Raw genomic sequence first — 20482 nt, 5'->3', positions numbered from 1 at the left:
CACAGCTTTATATTTTGCTAGACAAATGTTTCTCCCAGCTCAGCACAACTATTTATCAGAGGCACAATTTAGTCTACTCAGAATACTTACAGGGATGAGGCTGTTGTATGTATTATACTGAGAGAAGAAAGACTAGTCTGACTAGAGAACTTTATTGATCCCCAAAAGAAATTTGTTTTACAATGAAAAGTTTAACAACCTGAAACAGTAGTATAACATTGCTGTTTGTTGAGATACTATGCCTTCCTATGAGCTATGGCTAATGCACCTTGCTGGGGATATAGCCAAGTAACCATCTACCTATGACTAGTGTCAATGACATAGCTTAACATTATGAACAAATCTAAGTTCATTAAACACTGAGCTATTTGAGCTCCCCCCCCCCCTCCCCAAATCATAAGCATTGTTGGTGAAATCAAAGAGCCAATAAGGCTGTTGTTGAACAGAGATTTTATTCTAAGCAACATAATATAGAATAACTATGCAAAAAGAAATTCAGTCATCCGTAAATTTGAAAGTGTGCTGTTGATCTTTGCGGGGAACCCTGGGAGGGGTTGCTCCACGAATGATTTGTCGGGCATAGTCGGTGTTGTGAAGTCCTGCTTCTCTCAATTTTTGCTCCAGTCTCACTCGATGATCAGAGGTTATCTGATGGATAAAAAGATCGGTGGGAAATTTTACATTTTAATCTAAAGTAAACAATTTCATTGTGTTCAAAGAGAACTCCTCATCCCCCTTGAAGAATTAATATGCACTAAATTTTAAAAATTAAAAAGCTCCTAGCGTTTATATTCACACAAAAAAAAGCAAAGTATTCACACAAGTTTCACTTTTGATTGATGTAGTAGGAGAAGTTACACAAATTTCACTTTTGATTGATGAAATAGGAGAAGAAATACACTTTTCAAATTTGTGAATTCTATTTTTCTCCATAAAAAGTGAATCAGAATGGAAATGGAGAAAAAGACAGATGCAAAAAAAGTAGACTGATATGAGCACAACTTTACACATTCTTCAAAATACAGCTGCGCTAATTTTTAAAATAAATTCTGGGCTCAAAACAATGAAAAAATTATTGTTCTAGCCCAAAACTGTTTTAACGTGTTTAAAGAGAATAAACCATGTTAACTTATTGTTTAATTCCAGAGACAACACATAAAAATGAACAAAATCTTTTTGTACTCAAATTTTTTTGAGAATTAAAACAGTAAGTAAAAACAATTTTTTATTTTGTTTCACTATATCTACTGCTATTAATCACCTGTTTGGATGTGAACGAATGCATATCAAACAGTGGTTTGTACAGTGGCAACTCTTCATCCTCATCTATTGAGTGATGAGCCATCCATGCCTAGGAAAGACAGAAAAACATTGCACATGGCAAAACGTTAATCTTAATTGGTACTTTGAAACATAAAATCAAATCAAAATCTAACTCACTCAATTAGTATTCCACTGTATTGCAAGGTACACTGATCGTTGATTGTAATACATTGGATTTTAATTCTAGAAGGAACAACAAATATCTGGAAGAAGTAATAGAACAAAGTAAGACAAGAATAAAACAGTTTCCAACAGTTCATTCTCAAGAATATCCCCATTTTCTCTTTTAACATTAGTTCCATACTCAGTATTGTAAATGGTACATCAATAACGGAGAGGGTGAAACCTCTTTCAAAATTCATATTTTCATCTTACCAAGAATCTTTCAATTCAGACTTCATTCATATTTCAGTTCCATTCCTCATAAAATGCTAATCTACAGTTTCTATCTTCCATGTGTAGCTATACTATCTGAAATTTCGTTTACTTGCATCAAGCCATTACAAATGAATGCATTATACCTAAATTAAATAGTCATACCAATTACAAACCAATTTTTACATAAAATTAATATGAGAATTTTTTCACTTTCTAGTGAGATACAGTCAGAACCCATTATATTGCATCAAACTCTACTAAACCGCCAGTCCCGCTTTACCGAATATTTTAGGCTTGTTTCAAGACAGTTGGTAAATGGGGTTTGACTGTTTATGATTAATGGCTTACCTTTGTTTCTTGCATTGTCCTTGATGGGTCACTTTCTGCAATAATTCGAACCTATTGAAAACAATGAATAAAAAATATTATTATTTAAAACACTTCTAGAGGGGGAAGGGGGGCAGGAGGGGGAGGGGCAGGAAGGGGGTGGGGGGGGGGCTCTCTTTATTTTTCAATAAAATTTCTCAGATTAGAGCCATAAAAGTGTGGATAAGAGGACAGCCTGGTCACCAGCCAATCCGCCCTGGAAGCAACCTCAACATAGGTTTAAGTTCATTTTAATATCCAATGGCTCCTTTACTGCAAAACATTATAAATGTCAAAAACAGTCAAAGACAGTTGAACCTCTCCAAGACAACCACCAATTGTCGAGGGGAAAAAAATGGTCATCTTAGACAAGTGGATGTTTTGGACAGGGTCATTTTCACACTACAAAAAAATACAATTGGGAGAGGGGGCTGTCATTTGCACAGGTGGTTGTCTTTTTGACAGGCGGTTGCTAAAGAAGATTCCACAGTATACAAAATGATGTGACAATAAGGACCAATTTCCTCTGACCAACCTGAGCTCTTAATGCTTCCAACCGTTCTTCCTTTTCCTTTTCTTCAAGTGCCTTTAAACCCTCCTTTTCTTTTCTCTCCTCCAGTTTTTGTTCTAACTGCTCCTCTCTGCAAAAAACAGAACAAAAAGATAACAAGCATTAGATGAATTTATTCTTGAACAGTAAAACACATTATCGTAATATTCTTAAGAAATGTAGTTAAACAATGAGTACACATGAATTTTTCAGAAAAGTATTTTAGCAATGAATGTAATAATGCGTCCTCACAGTTTCATCCGGTGACTTTGGGGGCACAGTGTTTATTCACGATTTTCATATTACGTCAGATTAAACATTTGAGTTGAGGTAACGATGTAAAACAGTTTTACAGGGAAATGTATTTCATCAAGTACTAACAAAATATGCAACAAAAAAATTTTAAAAAATAAAAAATGTGGATTTCCCAATTGTATCGGGCGACCGACAGTATGTTACCTGAATTTTACTCTTTCTCTGTCATGCACAGCTTGCTCTGCCATTTGATCCATCAACTCTTTGAGCCTCTGTTCAGCTGCAGCTTGAGCCTCTTGTCTTTGTGTTTCTTTAACGTCATTGAACTTTTTAAGCTTAAAGAAAAAACAAAAAATACCAACAACCTTTTTGATCTTTGTTAGGAGAGTTGTTTTCCAAAGACATGTATCATTTTAGAATAATATGTAACAGTATGGTGAATTAAAAATATTTGCATGTCATCATTGGCCACATTGAAAATCAACAATAGCAGCATGTGAAAGGATCCACAATAAAACAAGGCATGAAAACTGTAGTGAATCAGATAAGGAAGGAGGCAGGAAGGGAGGGGGCGGGTATTCTGGTAATGGTTTAATGTAAGTAACAGGAAATTATCATCCCAAGCAGCCTAGATCATACCTGTTCCTTTTCCTTTGATCTCCTCTTCTTCTCCACTTCTTGCTCTCTTTCAAACTTTTCTTCAGCTTGTCTTCTTCTCTCTTCATCTATTTGAGCCTGGAGTTGCATGGCTTCCATTTTTTTCTCTCTCCATTCTTTGACCTTTTAAAAAAAATAGTTGTTTTTTCTTTAATTAAACAATCTAATGGGTAGATAGATAATTGAAAACATGAGACCCAGAAATTAATCATATATCATGGGTTATTACTTTTATATATAAAATTCATTTACTCAACACAATGAAGATGTATATATGTGTGTGTGCAGAGCTGTTAAAGTACTTTTAAAAAGGTACTTAAGTACACATTTAAGTACAATCTAAAATATGTACTTAAGTACAGTAGAAGTATTTTCCTGTAAAATGTGCTTGAGTACAAGTACTTTTTAAAAAAGTACTTATGAGTACATTTTGATTACTTTCTGCTAATATGCTAAAACACATCAGTGCTGATGCAAAACATCATATTCAATAACATATCTAGTATATTTGACAAATTCGGCCATTTATTACTAATAATGTAAACAGTATACAAAGCATTTGAATATACGCACTGAACATACGTGGAAATGGTCCACAAAATTGAAAAAACAGCAAACAAACAGACGCAACTAGTGAGTAAGTGATATTATGAATAGAACTTGTTTGAGCAAGACAATATGATCAAATGTAAGTCAGTCTTAGAGGTCGGAAAGTAGGAAAAGTATCCAAATTGGAAAAATGTAAAGACAAAGTTGCTCTTAAGAAAATATAAAATTGATAAAAAAATGGCCAGCAAAAAAAAGTGCATTGAATTCTTCATTAACAAACCCTCAAGGAATCAAGGTGGCCTTAAGCACAAACCACAAAAAAAGGAAAAAAGAAATTTAGGTAGCCTAAAAAATTGTTAGATACATTGAGAACTCAGTTTCAGTTTCAATTGATTATAATAGTGGTAAGACAGATTTTGGTCACACTGTGTAGTCCACGGCGCCCACGGCTAACCAAAATAGGACATGTAATTTCCTAGAGTCTAGTAAGTGTAGTGTAACCAAAAATTCTCTACTACAGTAGTCTCCGCCTAAGATCCCAGTGCTCGGGAGCAAGGGAAATGCGGGATCTTAGCCGACGAAGCCAAGGAAGAATCTACAAAGACCCATGAACTGACGTGACCCCTGGGTAGGTTTATGACATATGGCGAGCAAAGAGTGGTCAACCTTGATGACCAATCACAGTAGCATGGTGGCATGAGTCATGCCATATTATACCGTACACTCATTAGCATATTATCGTCTCGAGATCTTTATCTACGTTTATCCAGTTGCCCCTCCCCTTTACCTGTCCAAAAATTGTAGCCTTCCATCTCTGATTGAGTCCCCCCGCCTTTGTTGTTACGTACCATTACGCTGTGACCACACCAATTAAAATTCAGGCTGTCTCGCAAATTCGGGAATAGAGAAAAACTGCCTTCAACTTCAATGGTCAGGGAAGAGTTCACAGTTCGATGTGATCCTGCCTGAAGCTAACTTGTGGGTCCAACCCACCCAGCGAGTGGTGAAAATTCAGGTGGCGAGCTCAGATGCGAGTGCGATGTTTGGGGAAAAGAAACACCCATCGGTCAGTTCACACCTCATTGTACAGATCATTGTACCGTTTCATGGAGTTTTATAACGCTTGTGATCACGAGAGTGGCTAATCTTTGACGCGACGGGCAGTTCTCTAATCTCAACTTTTAACTCTTGGTCGATCGGCTGTGCCCGCCCGGGTGTTTGTTCCGTAAATTATGATCAGAAATGCCGGCACTTATTCTTTCATTAAGCTTCAAAAGTACTCAAAATGTACTTTAAAAATACTCAAAAGTACTTTTATAAAAAGTATCGGAGTACAGTAAAAATACTGGTTCTCAAAATGTACCGGAGTACAGTAAAAGTACCGAAAATTGTAACGTAAGTACAAGTACCGGAGTACTTGTACTCCGTTACAACCAGCTCTGTGTGTCAAGCTGCAAAAACTGATCACACAGGTCAAAACATAAAAATTGAGATTATCTCAAATGATTAATCTACAGCTTTTCCTGGGCATTTTCCTTCTTATTTGAATGTTATCTATATATATTATATGGTCGTTTTTAAGCACATTTTTAAGCACAAGGGGGCTATCCCGAAAAATGCGGTTTGAGAAAATCGAAGGTAAAGTTTTTGTCCCTTGTTCAGGTCCTTTAAAAGACAAGGAGAGTTTTCTTTATAACCAAACAAATATACACACTAATGAAACCTAACTTTTCCTATAGGTAGAGCAATGCCCACTTTTGGTGTATGTCAAGAATTCTGGAAACCCCAGCTTGTCCTTAAAAGCCACCATATTTGTGAAAGTTCGTCACTTTGGTCGCCTAAAACTTCCAAACCACTAAACTTTCGAATTTGAAAAAATTAAAGGTGGTTCAGAATCATTTATAGGGTGCACAATTATATTAAGGAGTCTGAAGTCACTTTAGTTTAATTTTCAGTTTTTCATTTGTTTTGTTTATATCTAATCTTGGGAAAGTCTGTTATCTAAGACTCCATTGTAAGCAAGTGTGTGCACTGGTTCCGCAAAGACTTGACAATCGATTCTTTTGAGTAAGTTCATTGAACGGGTACCCAGCTAGTATCTATTATAGTTACCGAGATATGGCAGTTTTTATCAATCAAGGTACGAAAACTCCGAACTAAGAAAAACGGTCTTACAGTCTACGCAATAGTTTTGACTGATATCAGTTGAACAAAAGGGACAAAACACAGTATATGTGAGGCAGCGTGGTGAAACCAGGCACTTGTCAAAACAATGAATCGGAGAAACAGGCATTTTTCCACCAGTTTGGAAATTTTAAATCAAATTTTATTTTTTAGCTCAACCTCTTGTATGTCCATATAAAAACACATTTCCATGTGAATTTTACTGGAAAACGTTCATTAATTAAAGGCACAAAATGTGCCATTTTTCAGTTTTCAAAGACTCTTTAGCTATTGGAGTTATCAAACTTTGGCGGATTTTCTCGCTAATTTCAGCACTGAAAAATGGTAACCTCAGGGCTTCAATCACAAATGCGTTGAGTTCTATTCGAGATAAATGGACGTTTATTTCATTGGAAGCAAGGCAAATAAATCAGCATTCAGATGATAGCAATAACTCCACATGCCAAAAAATTGACGAGCGCTTGACTCCACCGTGTCGTGACACATATGCAAGTACAGTGATCACAGCAACATAGTGTTAGACAAAATATATTTTTTGCTTACTTAGAAACTGGTGCTGATGTGTTTATATCCTAAATATGTGAGGCAGCGCGATGAAATCAGGCGCTCGTCAAAATAATGAAAGTCAAGAAACTAGCATTTTTCTGCAGGTTTGGGAATTTTTATCAAATTTTGTTTTGTGGCTCAACACCTTTCATGCCCTTCAAAAACACATTTCTGTGTTGATTTTACTGAAAAACATTAATTAAAGGCAAAAAAGACGTAAATTTTCAGTTTCTATGGACTCTCAAGCTAAGAAAATAACTCAACTTTGGCAGCTATTTTTTCGCTAATATCTTGACTTGTATCCAAGAAAAATGGATATTTTTATCACCAAAAGCAAGGCAAAAGAACAGGCTTTTAGATGATATCAATAACTCCATATACCCAAAATTAACGATCGCCTGATTCCACCGCGTTGTGTCACATATACCGATGTTACATTGTTTAGAGACCGTGTCTTGACACTCTTAATTTCCCCTGGAATTTCGAAAGTAAGCCAGATCTGGTTAACGGTCAGGGATCAGAGGCTTTTCCTGCAAATAGTTACACTTTCTTTTGATATCATGACAAACTATTGCATCTAAACAATTTTCCAATGATTGGTTGAGATCAAGCGTGCTTTTTTAGTAAGAACTGTGATATCTTTGGGCGAATATCAGCGCCTAAAGTTGGCACTTGATTTTCTTTACAAACATCAACGGTGGCTGGCGCACTAATCTAGATATGTACTTCAAATTCCTTTAATCAATGTAGGTGCACTACTTTTTATTTGCTTGTACACAGTCTGACCTTTCCAACGATGTATAATACTTGGGGGTCGTCTCTAAATACTTTTGAGATACATCGGTCGAAAAGAGATAGATTTTCATAGTCCTCTTCGCCACAGTCAGACATGTTAGAGTATTATATTGACTGGGGGTGGACAAGTAAAATTGATATATTTCCAGCTCAAGGTATTGTTTAATATTTACAGGGGTGAAAATAAAGACACTGAAGACCAGCTTTGTGCAAAAATCTCAATTTCCGTAGGATAGCCCAAAATGACCTTTGAGATGGCCTAGGTCTAATTAAGTAGGCGCAGCGACTTCTGAACGGTTTTTGCAGCTCGCCACACATACACACACACACACATATATATATATATATATATATATATATATATATATATATATATATATATAAAGTAGTCAATAAAACAGCAAAACTAAAGATAACTCAAAATAGAATCCACTTAACATATAAATTTTGGGAGACTAAATTATACAAAGTTCTAGAAGAGAGCCTTTCTAGGCTTTTGATGGTGTTTGAGGAAGAAAAATATGAGACAAATATGTAAATACCTTTTCATAGAGAACTTCACAGAGCTGTTTGTGCCTACTGTAATACTCCTGTCGCACTTCCTCCAGCTCCTGGGCTGCGGCAGCCTCAGCAAACACCATCTGAGCCTTGCCAACTAGCTCCCGTTTGTCGCGGTTCCAGTCTGTGTGGATTCCTTTCAGTCTCTCATAGTAATACTTGTAGTCAAGCCACCAATCTTCATGGTCAGACTGAAAATATTACAATTCGCACTGGCTGCATTACATTTTTGGCAAAGTACCAGTACAAAACAACGTCTGTTCCGATGGGTGAGAATATGATTGTTAATAACTGTATCTAAACGAACATCTTTTGGTAATATAAATGACAGCTTTAGAAATATGAAGCTCATTCCTGTTCACAGTGAAGGAATACAATGTAGTTAGAAAAGACACAATATCAAGTATCATACAAGTCTTTTAAGAATTCTGGTATCATTAATTTAAAAAACATATTGTCAGTGTCTCACATATTGAGTACACTTTAACCCCTTCAATGCCGCAGGTAAATAAGCCCCTGTGCCAGGCAGGGGAAATCCCATGAACCAAGGCTGCTATGGGGGGACCCAACTCTACCTCCCATAACTTTTTTATTTATGAATATTTCCTCATGAATTTCTGCATACTTACATTCGACATTGAACCACATTTCTATTGATATGATTTTACGGGGATTTCGTTGAGAGATAGATGGAGATCAAAAGTTGGAGTTAGTAACATGATGCCAAAAACAACACCACCAAACAACATAAACACCACACATTCAAGTTATAAGAAACTGATACCAAAAGAAGGGGACTATGTTGTGTGAGTGTTTACAGGTTAAGAGGAAGTGACAAGAGGCTTTTCTTACCTTATACAACGCTTGTACAATCCATATATATATATACATGTAAGCCTCTCTGTGTTTACTGCCAGTAAATCATTTTTGTGCGGTAGATTTGTATATCTAGATCTAATCTTCTCTTCAGGCAAAAATCTGAATCTGACGCTTTCAAAAGGGGGGAAAATGGAGGTAAATGTAAAGGGAAAGTACCCTAATAATAATTACAAGATTTTAGCAGTAATTTTCCTTATAATTGGTATCAAAACAACCTCTGTCACAGTCCTGTAAATTCTACGGGCCATAGGCACAGCGTTACACGGTTCAGGCCCGTAAATTCTATAGCGCCGCAGCGAAGAGGTTAAGCAAAAAACATAGGCTACTGGTATAACAAGGACACTCATGCCGGTTTACATTCAAGGTATCTCCACCCACAGATTGCTAAATGTTTTCTAATATATTTTGTTACATACATTCATACATTCCTTTTAATAATGACTTGTCCAATACATATTGTAGCTTTGGACACTGAGAATGTTACAGATAAGCAAATTTTTCATTTTCTTTATACTGTCGATGATGTATGCTTCACAGGTTACTTTATATTAAATATTGAAAAATGATAAACAAGTCCTCTCACCAGCTGTGTGTGGGATTTTCTAGGAAGATGTCTCTTCAATCTGTCAAAAAGCAATGTCCTGCGATTGGGGAGCTCTCTGGGATACTGGTCATGAATGGCTACAAACTGGAAATGTTCATCTGCATCCCATCCTCCACATTCATCAAGACTATATACAGAAAACAAATCAAAAGACTAGTTATTGAATAAAAGTGTCTTTCTATATTAAATTAAAATGATATCATTTAACTTTAAAATCAACATATTACTAAACAAGAACTATACAGACAGTACTTTCTCCTTCAACAAGTACACAGATTGTGTAGAAGTAAAAGAAAATTATAAAGACAAAAACACAATGGTAAATAGTAAATAGGGCTACTAAACACATTCTTTTTCTTTCAGCAAATAACTGATCAGAGTTTTTTTTCTTTCATTGTGCATTTTAAAAAATATTTTAAAATCACAGTTCAACTATACTTACTTACCTCAAAGCGAGAGCATGTCTCTCCCCAAGTTCATCAATCTGATTTTCATATTTTTCATCTATAATTGAAAATTCATGCAATACATCAGTCTTCAGCTTCTGGTCTGGGCACTCACTCTGCAGAGCTTCTTGAGGGATTCCCATTTGAACTGCTGGACGTTTATGCAGTACAGGGGGACACAGCTCTAATAGAATATCTGCAACCCAAAAAAATCAAACACAGATCATAAAATCAGTCTGACTATTCTGTGAAGCACAGAACTCATAAATGGTTATCAAGAAAAAAGAGAAATGCGAGAAACAAAAACAAGCTCATTTGAAACTGTTTCAGTTCATCTGAATCCTATTTTTCTGAACAATAAGCAAAAAACCTTTAATGTCATCTATATGGTACATTAAAAACAGAAAATAAACTTTAATTACTTTTCTGTTAGCCATGCTATAGCTTTATCCCATAGTAAATTTCGTGTAATGCGTTAAGAGTATTGATAATCATAATGGATAAAATCATCCAAACTGTATGGAAACAAGCAAACTACCTCCAAAACATAATTTCCTAAACACAAGGCAAAAAATTACACACCTGACTGGAGTTCTGCTTCAAGGCGTTTCTGTTCTTGATTTAATTTGTTCATGATTTCTTCCTGTTGACTTTTCACATTTTTTACCATCTCTCGCACTTCTGCATGCTCCTCTATGACATCTGGAGATCCAAGCTTCACATCTTCTCGTTTCTCCGTGAGCCAGTATCTGAGGTCATCTCTGAACAAACAAAGAACATCTTAAAAAACAATCACATCCATGTATACAATGTGCTATCGTAAATCATAAATAACTATTTGAACACAAGCTAGCTGTCCTGCATTTAATTTGGCTTCAGGTTACTTAATTGGTGGTTGGCCACGGACAATAAGTTATGAGTTCAAGCAGAAATAGGGCCTTGAACTAGTAAACTTCACATTATGCTATAGGAGAGGGAAATTATATAATCCCTCTCGTGATGATAAATTACATATTTATGGAAAATGCATCTGCTTTCAGCATGAAGTGATACACACCTTAAATTCCAAACAGGATCAGCAGTGGCTTTTTTGAAAGCATTGAACTCAGCAGAGAGCCCAGCATCACAATAGTCGAAGTCATTGTAAATCTGCCCACAAATTTCCGATGTTCGGTTGTTTCTTGTGTGTTCATCAACATCAACTTGAGCCTAAGTTACGAAAATAAACAGCTTTCAGATGTTATTCACATAAAAACTCACACAATACACATGTAATGCAAAGTTATATTACTGAAGTGCATCAGAATCTCCCAGAATCATCAAGAATATTCTATGCCTGTTTATTTACACAGACAAACAATCCAAAAGCACATTTATTGAGAAGAAACAAGAGAGAGAGCGAGAGAGAGTGTGAAAGAGAGAGAGAGAGAGAGAGAGAGAGAGGAAGGAAGGGAGGAAGGGAGCGAGGGAGCGAGAGAGAGAGCGAGAGAGAGAGAGAGAGAGAGAGAGAGAGAGAGAGAGAGAGAGAGAGAGAGAATTCATTCAACAATCTTACAATTACTCTCTAGGTGCAAGCTTATTGCACAGTACACTTTAAGTCAGAAGAAAATATGGATTATCACAATTTATGTAAAATCATTGCAGTTCTCATTAATGAAATATCAAATTTCATCTGCATATAATCAACCATACAATTTTCATCAAGCTATTTACACAGTCCCAAGATTGTTAGGCAAACTGGGTGCATCAAAGTAGCACATTTTTAATGAACAGTAATCATTAGTTCTACTTACTTTTTTGCGAATATGCTGTAACCGAAGGAATTCTTTCTGCCATATTAGCTGATGCTGCTTGAGGATAGTATTCTCCCTGTGCTGCTGGCTCATCTTTTCTATCTTAGCAACTTTCATGGATGTCTTAATGGATCCATACCTAAACAGAAATACCCATTCAAGAATGATTTTAGCACTTAAAGAAAATGTTCATGTCTGTTTACTTGTACATTATTTATAGATCTTATATAATAAGGCAAGTTATTATACTGAACTGTGTAGAGTAATGACTGAATACCATATACACTGACCTATATATATTTAATATAATAATAATAACATGACCTCTCATATAATATGGCATAGCATATTTATACTCCAACATTGGCCCATTTTTGTTGGTCGCGAGTATAATAATATGGGATGAATTTCTGACATGCTGAAGGAGGTTCAACATGAGTGAAATCAACTACTAGTCACCAATCCAATATATGAACTCTTGCCTATAAGAATTATTAGTTGTTGCATTGAGATCATAGGATTGATTTAATCTGTTAAAGTCCTATTCAGCCTTTCTTCCCCTTTGTAGGGCCCAATCCTAACTGTATGTTGTGCATATAATACAGGGGGAATATTTTTGCACCTCATCATTTTTTAAATAATCACTCTTTCTATTGGCAAGTATATAAATAGTAAACAGTTAAACTGCCTTGGCATATTTCTTAGCAAATGATTTTAAAAGTAGAGGGAAAAGTAAAATGTAGTAATTTTACCTGATTAATGTGTATTACTTTGTTTGCAAAAGAGACTTTTAAAAGCTGGTGTGTTTTCTATTTATGAATCTGTAACTGACAGCATACTATGGGCTTTCAAGCATATGTTTGCTCTTCATGCTTGATTGCCTTAATAATTTTTTCTGTCAGTCTGAGACGTTATAATCACTAATTCACAAATTTTGTTAGTTGTTTGTTTGAGCAGAGAGAAACACATTGACACAATATGGAACGAAAAGGCAAGAAAGACAAACTGGAACAATAGAAGGAAATAACAGAAGTTGGACCTACCACTCACACCCCACAACTACCTGCATGATTATGTGATCATAATTTTAGTAAGCACTAATGAAAATGGTTAAGGAAACAAATAAACAACGGTGTTGACAAAAAAAACATGTGGTCAACAGCTGTTTTCAGTTGATTCTCATTCCTTTTTTTTTGTCAGTGTTGAATTTTGTTCTTATTCCCTCAGCATATCCCTTTATTTTAATACAAGGCAAAAATGAGGGAGCAATAAAAGATTTTAAAAAAATATTGCTAGATAAGATCATGACATATCAAGACCATAGGCCTACATAAAAAATGTAAACGAAATGAATAACAATAAAACTTAACAAACCTTTTCTCAGAGATAGCAGCACGTAAGCGACCATAGTCTACAGGTTTGTACTTATTGCTTCCTAGTCCATCTGTCATGCGTTGCACCAAACTGTCTGAAAAATTATGACAAAAGTAATATAATAGGTTCTCAATTTGTAGAACTTGCAAAATTTTTGTCCAAATATTTGTTTGTTTTAGCAAGAGTTTCATAGCACTTGTAACACACAAAAAAGAGGGAGAAACAAGGACAGCAGATATTTGAAGAAAGAAGGAAAAAAATACACCAGAGCACCCGACAACCATCCACTTCAAATATTTGGACTATGTAAATAAGGTGCTTATTAGGAAGGAGGGAGGGGAATCTACACAATATACAAAGCTATTTATCTTAACAAATCTTTGAAAATTATAGAAATGGAATAGTGTTCTAGTAAGAGAGTAAAACATAATAAATGTTGTTCATGTCAATTCTTTGTGTAGAGAGAGAAAGACAAAACATAGCAGCAGAGGTGCTTTTAAGTATACCTTATAGAGAAACTTGCGAAAACTTAAAGATGCAACACAAGAATCATACAATTAAAGACAGTGCTTTCCGCTAACTGTTCACTAGGATGTACATGTAAATGACTGTTGGATCATAGTATGTATCTGATTGGTGGACACTGGCACACTAATACATGGTATATGCTCAGCAACATCAGCGGGGTTGATACAGGTCATCATGACACATAACACATGATATGTGTCCAGGCACAATATAAGTTTCTTCTGAATCAAAGCAATGAAATTTTTAGACAGTTATTTCGGTGTCACTTTCTGCATTGGGGTTGTCAGTTGAAATGGTCAAAGTTTCTGGGTGACACTGGCAATGCCTATGAATCTGAGCCACCCTTCTCATTTTTGTGTTGGAGAGCATTGGAGTAAACCATTATGGTGAGTTACTGTGTTCTTTGATCTTGAATTGCTGCCAATGAAAGACTCACAAGACTAAAAATATGTAACCCATTGACTTGTCTATTCGATGTTGTTTAACCTTCTTAGTACATTAGGCCTATGCACAATAGAAACCTGATAATGCTAAAACATGTGCCAAGTACCCATTCGGAGCTGGGTGGACAAATGAACATAAGGAAAACTACTATTCCCAAAGGTACATTATAATCGGCTGTGTGCATGATGAGAATAGAACCACTACCTTAGATTGCAAGTCCAACACACATAGGTGTATCTATGTGTGTGTGTCTATTTGTTTATAAGTGTGTGTGTGCATATATGCACACAAATATGCACACTAACATGTCCCTGTGCATATGTGTGCACACGTGTGTAGGCATATATGCACATTTGAGTGAGGGCATGAGTGCAGATGGGTTAATGTTACTGGCATGAGGAGACAAATTGGAAAGTCTACAATGCGGTTGTATGGTAGGCTTACTGGGACCTGGACGATGTATCAAAATCATGCCAAGAAGCTTAACCATTTCCATATGAACTGCCCCAGGAAAATTCTTGGCATCAAATGGCAATATAAAATACCACACACTGAAGTTCTCAAAAGGGCAAATGCCGAGAGTCTGTTTTTTAAGCTCAAAAGGACTTTGCTGGGTTGGCCATGTTGTAAGAATGCCTGATTTCAATTCTATTCTGACCTGTCCTCAGGTAAGCATAAGGTCAGCGCACAAAAAAACACTACAAAGACTAAAGACACCCTAAAAAGGTTTCTGAAGGACTACAACGTAAATATTTCGAAAGGGGAGAGCCTAGCTCTTGACAGACCTAGCTGGAGAGCAGCAGTCACAGTGAGTAGCAAATCAAGTGATTCTTTATGCATAAGAAATGCTGAAACTAAGAGAGAAACCTGCAGGCTGCCCACATTCACAAGTGGAAGTGGAGCTTTTAAATGTTCAAAACGTGGCAAACTTTACTCTGCCAGAATTGGTCTCATCAGCCACAGCAGAAGCCACAAGTCATCTTAACTTTTAATTCTACAATTCTACTAATTCTTTTACTTTGCTGGAGAAACATTCTCCACTGCAGATGTATTGGTCATCATCAGAAACTGATAGATCAGGTATTATTCTTATTCTTATTATTATCATTATTATTATTATTATCATTAATCTATTATTAATGCATTGGGTTTTCTGTTTTTTTTTAACTGACAAAATAATTGGAATTTGCGCATTATGAATCTTGGCTCTTCCAATATACTGACTGGAACCTACTCTTGCATGTACGTCCTTTATCATGTCTTACCTGCTGAACAGAGGCTTACCAAAAGATATTATCCCATGATCCCTATCATTACACTCAACCCTTGAGCTATACAAGTCCAAAATCACAAGAAATACACAGCTACAACAGATTTTGTTTTTCCTTTTTTCCTTCCATTGAACACCAGCCTGATATCTTTTTGACGATGAGTATTAACTTGCTGCAGCATCTTACAACACAGATGTTATCAGCTAATAAGGCCTTCAAGCTTATGTAAGTCTACTGCACTATTACAAAGGTGTCGAAATATACAGAAGTAATTTAAACTGAAAAAAGATGCATACAAATTTTAAAAGTAATAAAAATGTAACAAAGATAAATCATGACCTGAGGAAAAATGCCTTACTCATATGATCTGGCGAACTTGAAATATGAGAGCGGTAGCCTTCTCTGCTCATTGTGCTTCAGAAGTAATGTTCACTTGCTATTGAACAGAGTAGTCTTTCTCTGAGGAATATCATAGATCAGAACATGAGGTATAGATGTTATATAGAAGGGGAAAAGAAGGAAATAGAAACAATCTACAAAAAAATACTATGTACACTTATTTGTTGTTTTGTTTTTGCAAGGTTTTACGGCGCTCACAACTGCGAAGGGTCATTTGAGCGCCAAGGGGTGGATGTCAACAGAGAAGTCAAAACAGGGAATCAGGCTAACTCTGCTCACTTCTCCAGCCTCAACAGCACAAAGTCTGCTTCGATTATTAAGGCACCCCGGAATTAGCAGTTTACAAGAGAGTGACAAACATACAAAAGAAGTAGAGAAAAAAATGACGATAGTAAGGATGAGGAATGGAAAAGCAGCAGTTCCCCCTATGTTGTTCCAGCACAGTATGAGCATGACATTGATAAATCAGCCTATTTACAATTCTACTGTGTATGAAAAAAAAAAGTTAATATCCCCCTTTGGGAAAGGCCTAAGGACAACTTCAGTCCATAGCACTGCCCTGGCGGGGCAAGCACACTTATTAAAATTTTGGAAAAAGAAAACTTCTAATACACATACAAGTAGCCTACTGTGCTGTGAAATCGCTGCAAGCCAAATTCTGAGTGCCTAAACACTTTGCTGAGAAATGTCTCAATAATTATTTCTAAAATGTACAAACCCACAAAAATGAACCTTTCCTATCAAGGAAACCCAGTGCACACTAAGTCACTGAAATTTGTTGCTAACTGCCCACTCGCAACCTGAACGCCCAGCCCGTTGAAATAAGACACTCAAAAAAGATCAAATCTTCTTTCCCATATATTGCATTTGGCGTAATATTATTTGGTTTATGGGAATTAACAGTTTCAAAGAGAGGGAAGAAATGCATGCTCTGTAAGGTTGTTTTTTAAATTTCTTTCCTCTTTCATATTGTAAGGAAAAAATTGACTATATAGTTAAAAGTAGAATACTCTCTAAAACCTGAAAAAAGTTATGTAACAGTTATTAAACATATCAATTTGTGTACTGATACCTTATTTTCCATGTTTGATATTATTCCCTCAGTCTTTACACATGGAATCCATAGCCCATTTTTTTTTCTTCAGTTTTGATGTCTTACCATTGCAATTTTAACTCTTTCTCGACATATCGCCGATATACCGGCTGTAACAGGGTGTTTCAGTTTTGTTTCATTTTAACACGATCCGTCATTTATAATTACATTTTATTGCTATTGAAAAACTCTGAAAGGATTGAGGGAACGAAAACATCTAGTTTCACTTTGTCAAAGCATGGGTTTGGGGAAAAACGTGTGAATTAAATCTTGCGGTCTTGCAGCAACAAAACGATGTAACCGGACTCAGTATAAATTTCATAACTAAAACAAAAATTGGAATATTGCTTTCAAATAAAAAGCTGCGCATTCAGAAATGTATGGATTATGCTCTGGGCCTGTATATGATAAGACTGCTATGCTGATTTGCTCTCACATGTTTGGTGAATGTAATTTTTTCCCTCAAAATTTATTTTTCTTATCACCATTTCTAACCCTTCTAATGCATATTTGTGTTAAAAATTAATCCTTGTTTAATATTGTGATGTATTCCTCATTCAATTTCCTTCAATTTGATATATCATATGTTACGTTTTGAGCGATGGTTATGCTTCTATGAAGTTATTTTGTACACCACCTGCATAGCGAAATCAAGCCACCAGTTAATTTTGTCTAGACCCCCAAAAAACTACGTTCGGAAAGAGTCAAATAGAAAGGATCCTACACTCTTGATCATAAGGACTAATGTAACTGCAATCAATGACAGATGCAATCGTTACAAGCTTCTATATATGCCAACCATGATAGCAGGTCGGGTCGTCTATTCACCTCTCACAGAAAACAAGTAGCTAAATACTCGAACAAATTAAAATTAGGATGGAGAAAATAGAGAGAAATTTCAAAACACTCCGCCCTATAGCAGAGGAACTTTCACTTTCACTCTACATTCTGTATTTATAGATCTAATACCATCAGGATGGTACTTCATTATCAACTAGAAAATGAAAATACTTTTTTCATACGGTAACCATCATTTTTTAAAATTTTGCCTGTGTCAAAATGTGTGCAAGTCAGTAATAGGAAACCTGGGAATAATAAAGCTTACAAAAACTTACAAGTGTAAAAAAATTCTAAACCAAGCCAATACTTCCTTGGCATCTGCTTATCATTGTTCTTTTTCATGAGCCAGGGCTGAAATAGACATGTTATAATTTAATATAATGATCATATGATTCACAACTCATTTCGACAATCTCTGCTTTGAATGTCCTGGTCATTCCCCATCACCCGTCTGTTCAATAAGTTCTTTTAGTAACAATTCTTCTTATTTCTTCACCTACTTTTTCTTCTTAAAGTTTTGCCTTCTATTTTACTAATGAGAGCAAAATATTCAAGGCCTTTATATCAAATGAAGTGTCCTAGGCACAGTATTTGTCACCTCCTAACTGTTTTTATAACATTTATAAGTGACCAGAACATGGAGGACTTTTTCACTCCCTTTGATTTCTTAAATTTTCTTTCTGTGACATTCTTCATCTTATTTTAAATTGCATAAATAAAGATTACAGATTATTGGGGGGAACTCTTATTAAAATAAGACAGTGTACAACTTTGCATGATGAATTCATCATTCCGCGAAACAGCGTGCTTTTCAATTAGTAGTATAGTTGGATAGCCCACAAAATACCAACTGACTCTTTAAAAAAAATTTAAAGCAGTCATGATGACAAGCTTTCAATTAGCAGTAGCTTAGCCTACTTTGATGCAGTGAGTGTCAGTCAGTAAGGCCTGGTTAGTAACTTTGATTTGAAGTTGTGGCATTGACAAGAGGTGTTTCTTAGTAAGTGTTTTTCGGAGCTCTGCAAAGCCAGGAGCCCAGAAGAGGGGGAAAAGGGGGGGAGGTGGGAGAAGAGAGATGAAAGCAGATGACAGACATGGTTAGAGAGCAAGTATCAAAGGAGGGGAAAGGAGAACATATTAAAGAAGAACATTTCTGTTGCTGTCAGGTTTTGAACCTGGGACCTATTGAACGAGAGGCGAACACCGTGTATATAACCATTATAAGACCACGAGCGAGAGCCAAGACGGATGTAATAATTATAAAAGTCCCACAATTCTGTGAAAAAATACAAACAATTTAAAATACGCAGTGATTAAGATAAGATAAGATAAGATAGTACTTTATTATCCCAGAGGGAATTTTTACTTGTCTGTACAGGACAGTAAAAACACATGCAGGCATATACATTTAAAATTTTTAAAATCATATATATATTACTCTCATTAAAATTCAATATGAAAGGAGAAGTAAAGCTGACAAAAATCTACGTTCATGGCATCATGAACGTAGTTTGCAGGCTACCTTCATGGTGCCCTGAATCATCCACCATTGGCACAGGGCACAACTGGAATACTAGGATCCCTCAAAATGAATGAGGAAACAGCACAGGAATACTCGTGTGAAAAATAATGCAGCTGTGGTCCGAATGCAACGGAGCTTACAGAGGGCAAAGGCAAAAACAGCAAAACAGCCACGGTCGACAAGGCATCAATCGCTCAGCGCCTGGATCCTCTTCCCATGTGCGGACCTGGCAACGCTTGACAATTTGAAAATACAAGTCGTTCGAAGAAACAAGGGAGAATGGAAGAAGCTAGGCCAAGTCGGGAACAGGGATGGGAGGGGGTGAAAAAAAGAAGAAGCAAAAGGGAAAAGGGTAGGGGGTGAAGTGAGAAAGATCATTTAAATTGCAAACTGCAGCAAACTACGTATTTAAAATTGGGTGCCGTGAACGTAGCGTGCAAACTACTTAATTCATTGCGAAGTGAACGTAAACGCGTAGTCACTGCATTTACAGTAAAAGTGAACTTTTAAAACTATTTGACATTAAAAAAATTGTTTCAAAAGGTCCAAGTGGGAACATAGAGACTAGAGTCTAGATCTAGAATCTAGATCCAGAATCTAGTCCCAAGCGCAATTCAATCTTGAATTATTATCTTCTTGTCAGTTGTGCAGTCTTATTTCTTATCTTGTTGATTTTTTCGTCGTACTAAAGTGGTTTTTAAAAAAGAAAAGAAAAAATTGAGAAACCTTGTAAAATTTCTGTCACTGAATTTGTGACAATCTAATAGAATTACCTTTCAACTCGGCTAATCAACAGTAACAATGTCCAACAAGGTTCTCGTCTAAAGAAACTCGTAGAAGAATCACTCACAACAACAATAGGCCTAACGCTGATACGCGTACCCAGTTACATCCACTTCCTGTTGAGCATTCTGGCAGAGCGAAGCAACTTTTGATTGAACTTTTTCGCCTTTTTGATCGACATAAGAATGTAGTTTCTTACTGTTATGTAATTTTAGGAACATGTTCATTATTATTATTTTGTACATTTGGAATGTTGAATTCCAGATTAACATCAGCTGAATGCATGTTGAGCTATGTCCGTAAACGACACAATCCCATATATATAAATAAATAAATAAATAAATA

The 20482-nt window shown here is 36.0% G+C and overlaps 1 protein-coding gene across 1 annotated transcript; it reads right to left on the bottom strand.

Annotated features, from left to right (window-relative positions):
* Positions 1 to 431: 431 nt before the first annotated feature.
* LOC101857625 (coiled-coil domain-containing protein 148) lies at positions 432 to 20235 on the bottom strand. The gene is made up of 15 exons (XM_005092653.3): positions 20128 to 20235; positions 15859 to 15959; positions 13258 to 13351; positions 11884 to 12022; positions 11148 to 11299; positions 10673 to 10851; positions 10091 to 10286; positions 9624 to 9771; positions 8146 to 8352; positions 3512 to 3652; positions 3077 to 3207; positions 2603 to 2708; positions 2050 to 2100; positions 1262 to 1351; positions 432 to 648 (listed from the first exon to the last, which is right to left on the bottom strand). The coding sequence occupies exons 2-15, from the start codon at positions 15908 to 15910 to the stop codon at positions 496 to 498; spliced, it is 1839 nt and encodes a 612-aa protein (XP_005092710.1). The 5' UTR covers positions 15911 to 15959; positions 20128 to 20235; the 3' UTR covers positions 432 to 495.
* Between the last annotated feature and the right edge of the window lie 247 nt (positions 20236 to 20482).

The sequence above is a fragment of the Aplysia californica genome, unplaced genomic scaffold (genome assembly GCF_000002075.1).
Source record: "Aplysia californica isolate F4 #8 unplaced genomic scaffold, AplCal3.0 scaffold00050, whole genome shotgun sequence".
Taxonomy (NCBI): Eukaryota; Metazoa; Mollusca; class Gastropoda; order Aplysiida; family Aplysiidae; genus Aplysia; species Aplysia californica.
Note: the sequence above shows the minus strand (reverse complement) of the source record. Positions and strands in the feature narration are given on the sequence as shown.

Excerpts from the sequence above, each read along its gene's own strand:
- LOC101857625 (XM_005092653.3), bottom strand. The coding sequence starts at position 15,910 with ATGAGCAGAGAAGGCTACCGCTCTCATATTTCAAGTTCGCCAGATCAT. Across the intron at positions 10,852-11,147 it reads GATCCTGTTTGGAATTTAAG|AGATGACCTCAGATACTGGC; the intron begins GTGTGTATCACT and ends TTGTTTGTTCAG. Across the intron at positions 2,101-2,602 it reads TGGAAGCATTAAGAGCTCAG|GTTCGAATTATTGCAGAAAG; the intron begins GTTGGTCAGAGG and ends TGTTTTCAATAG.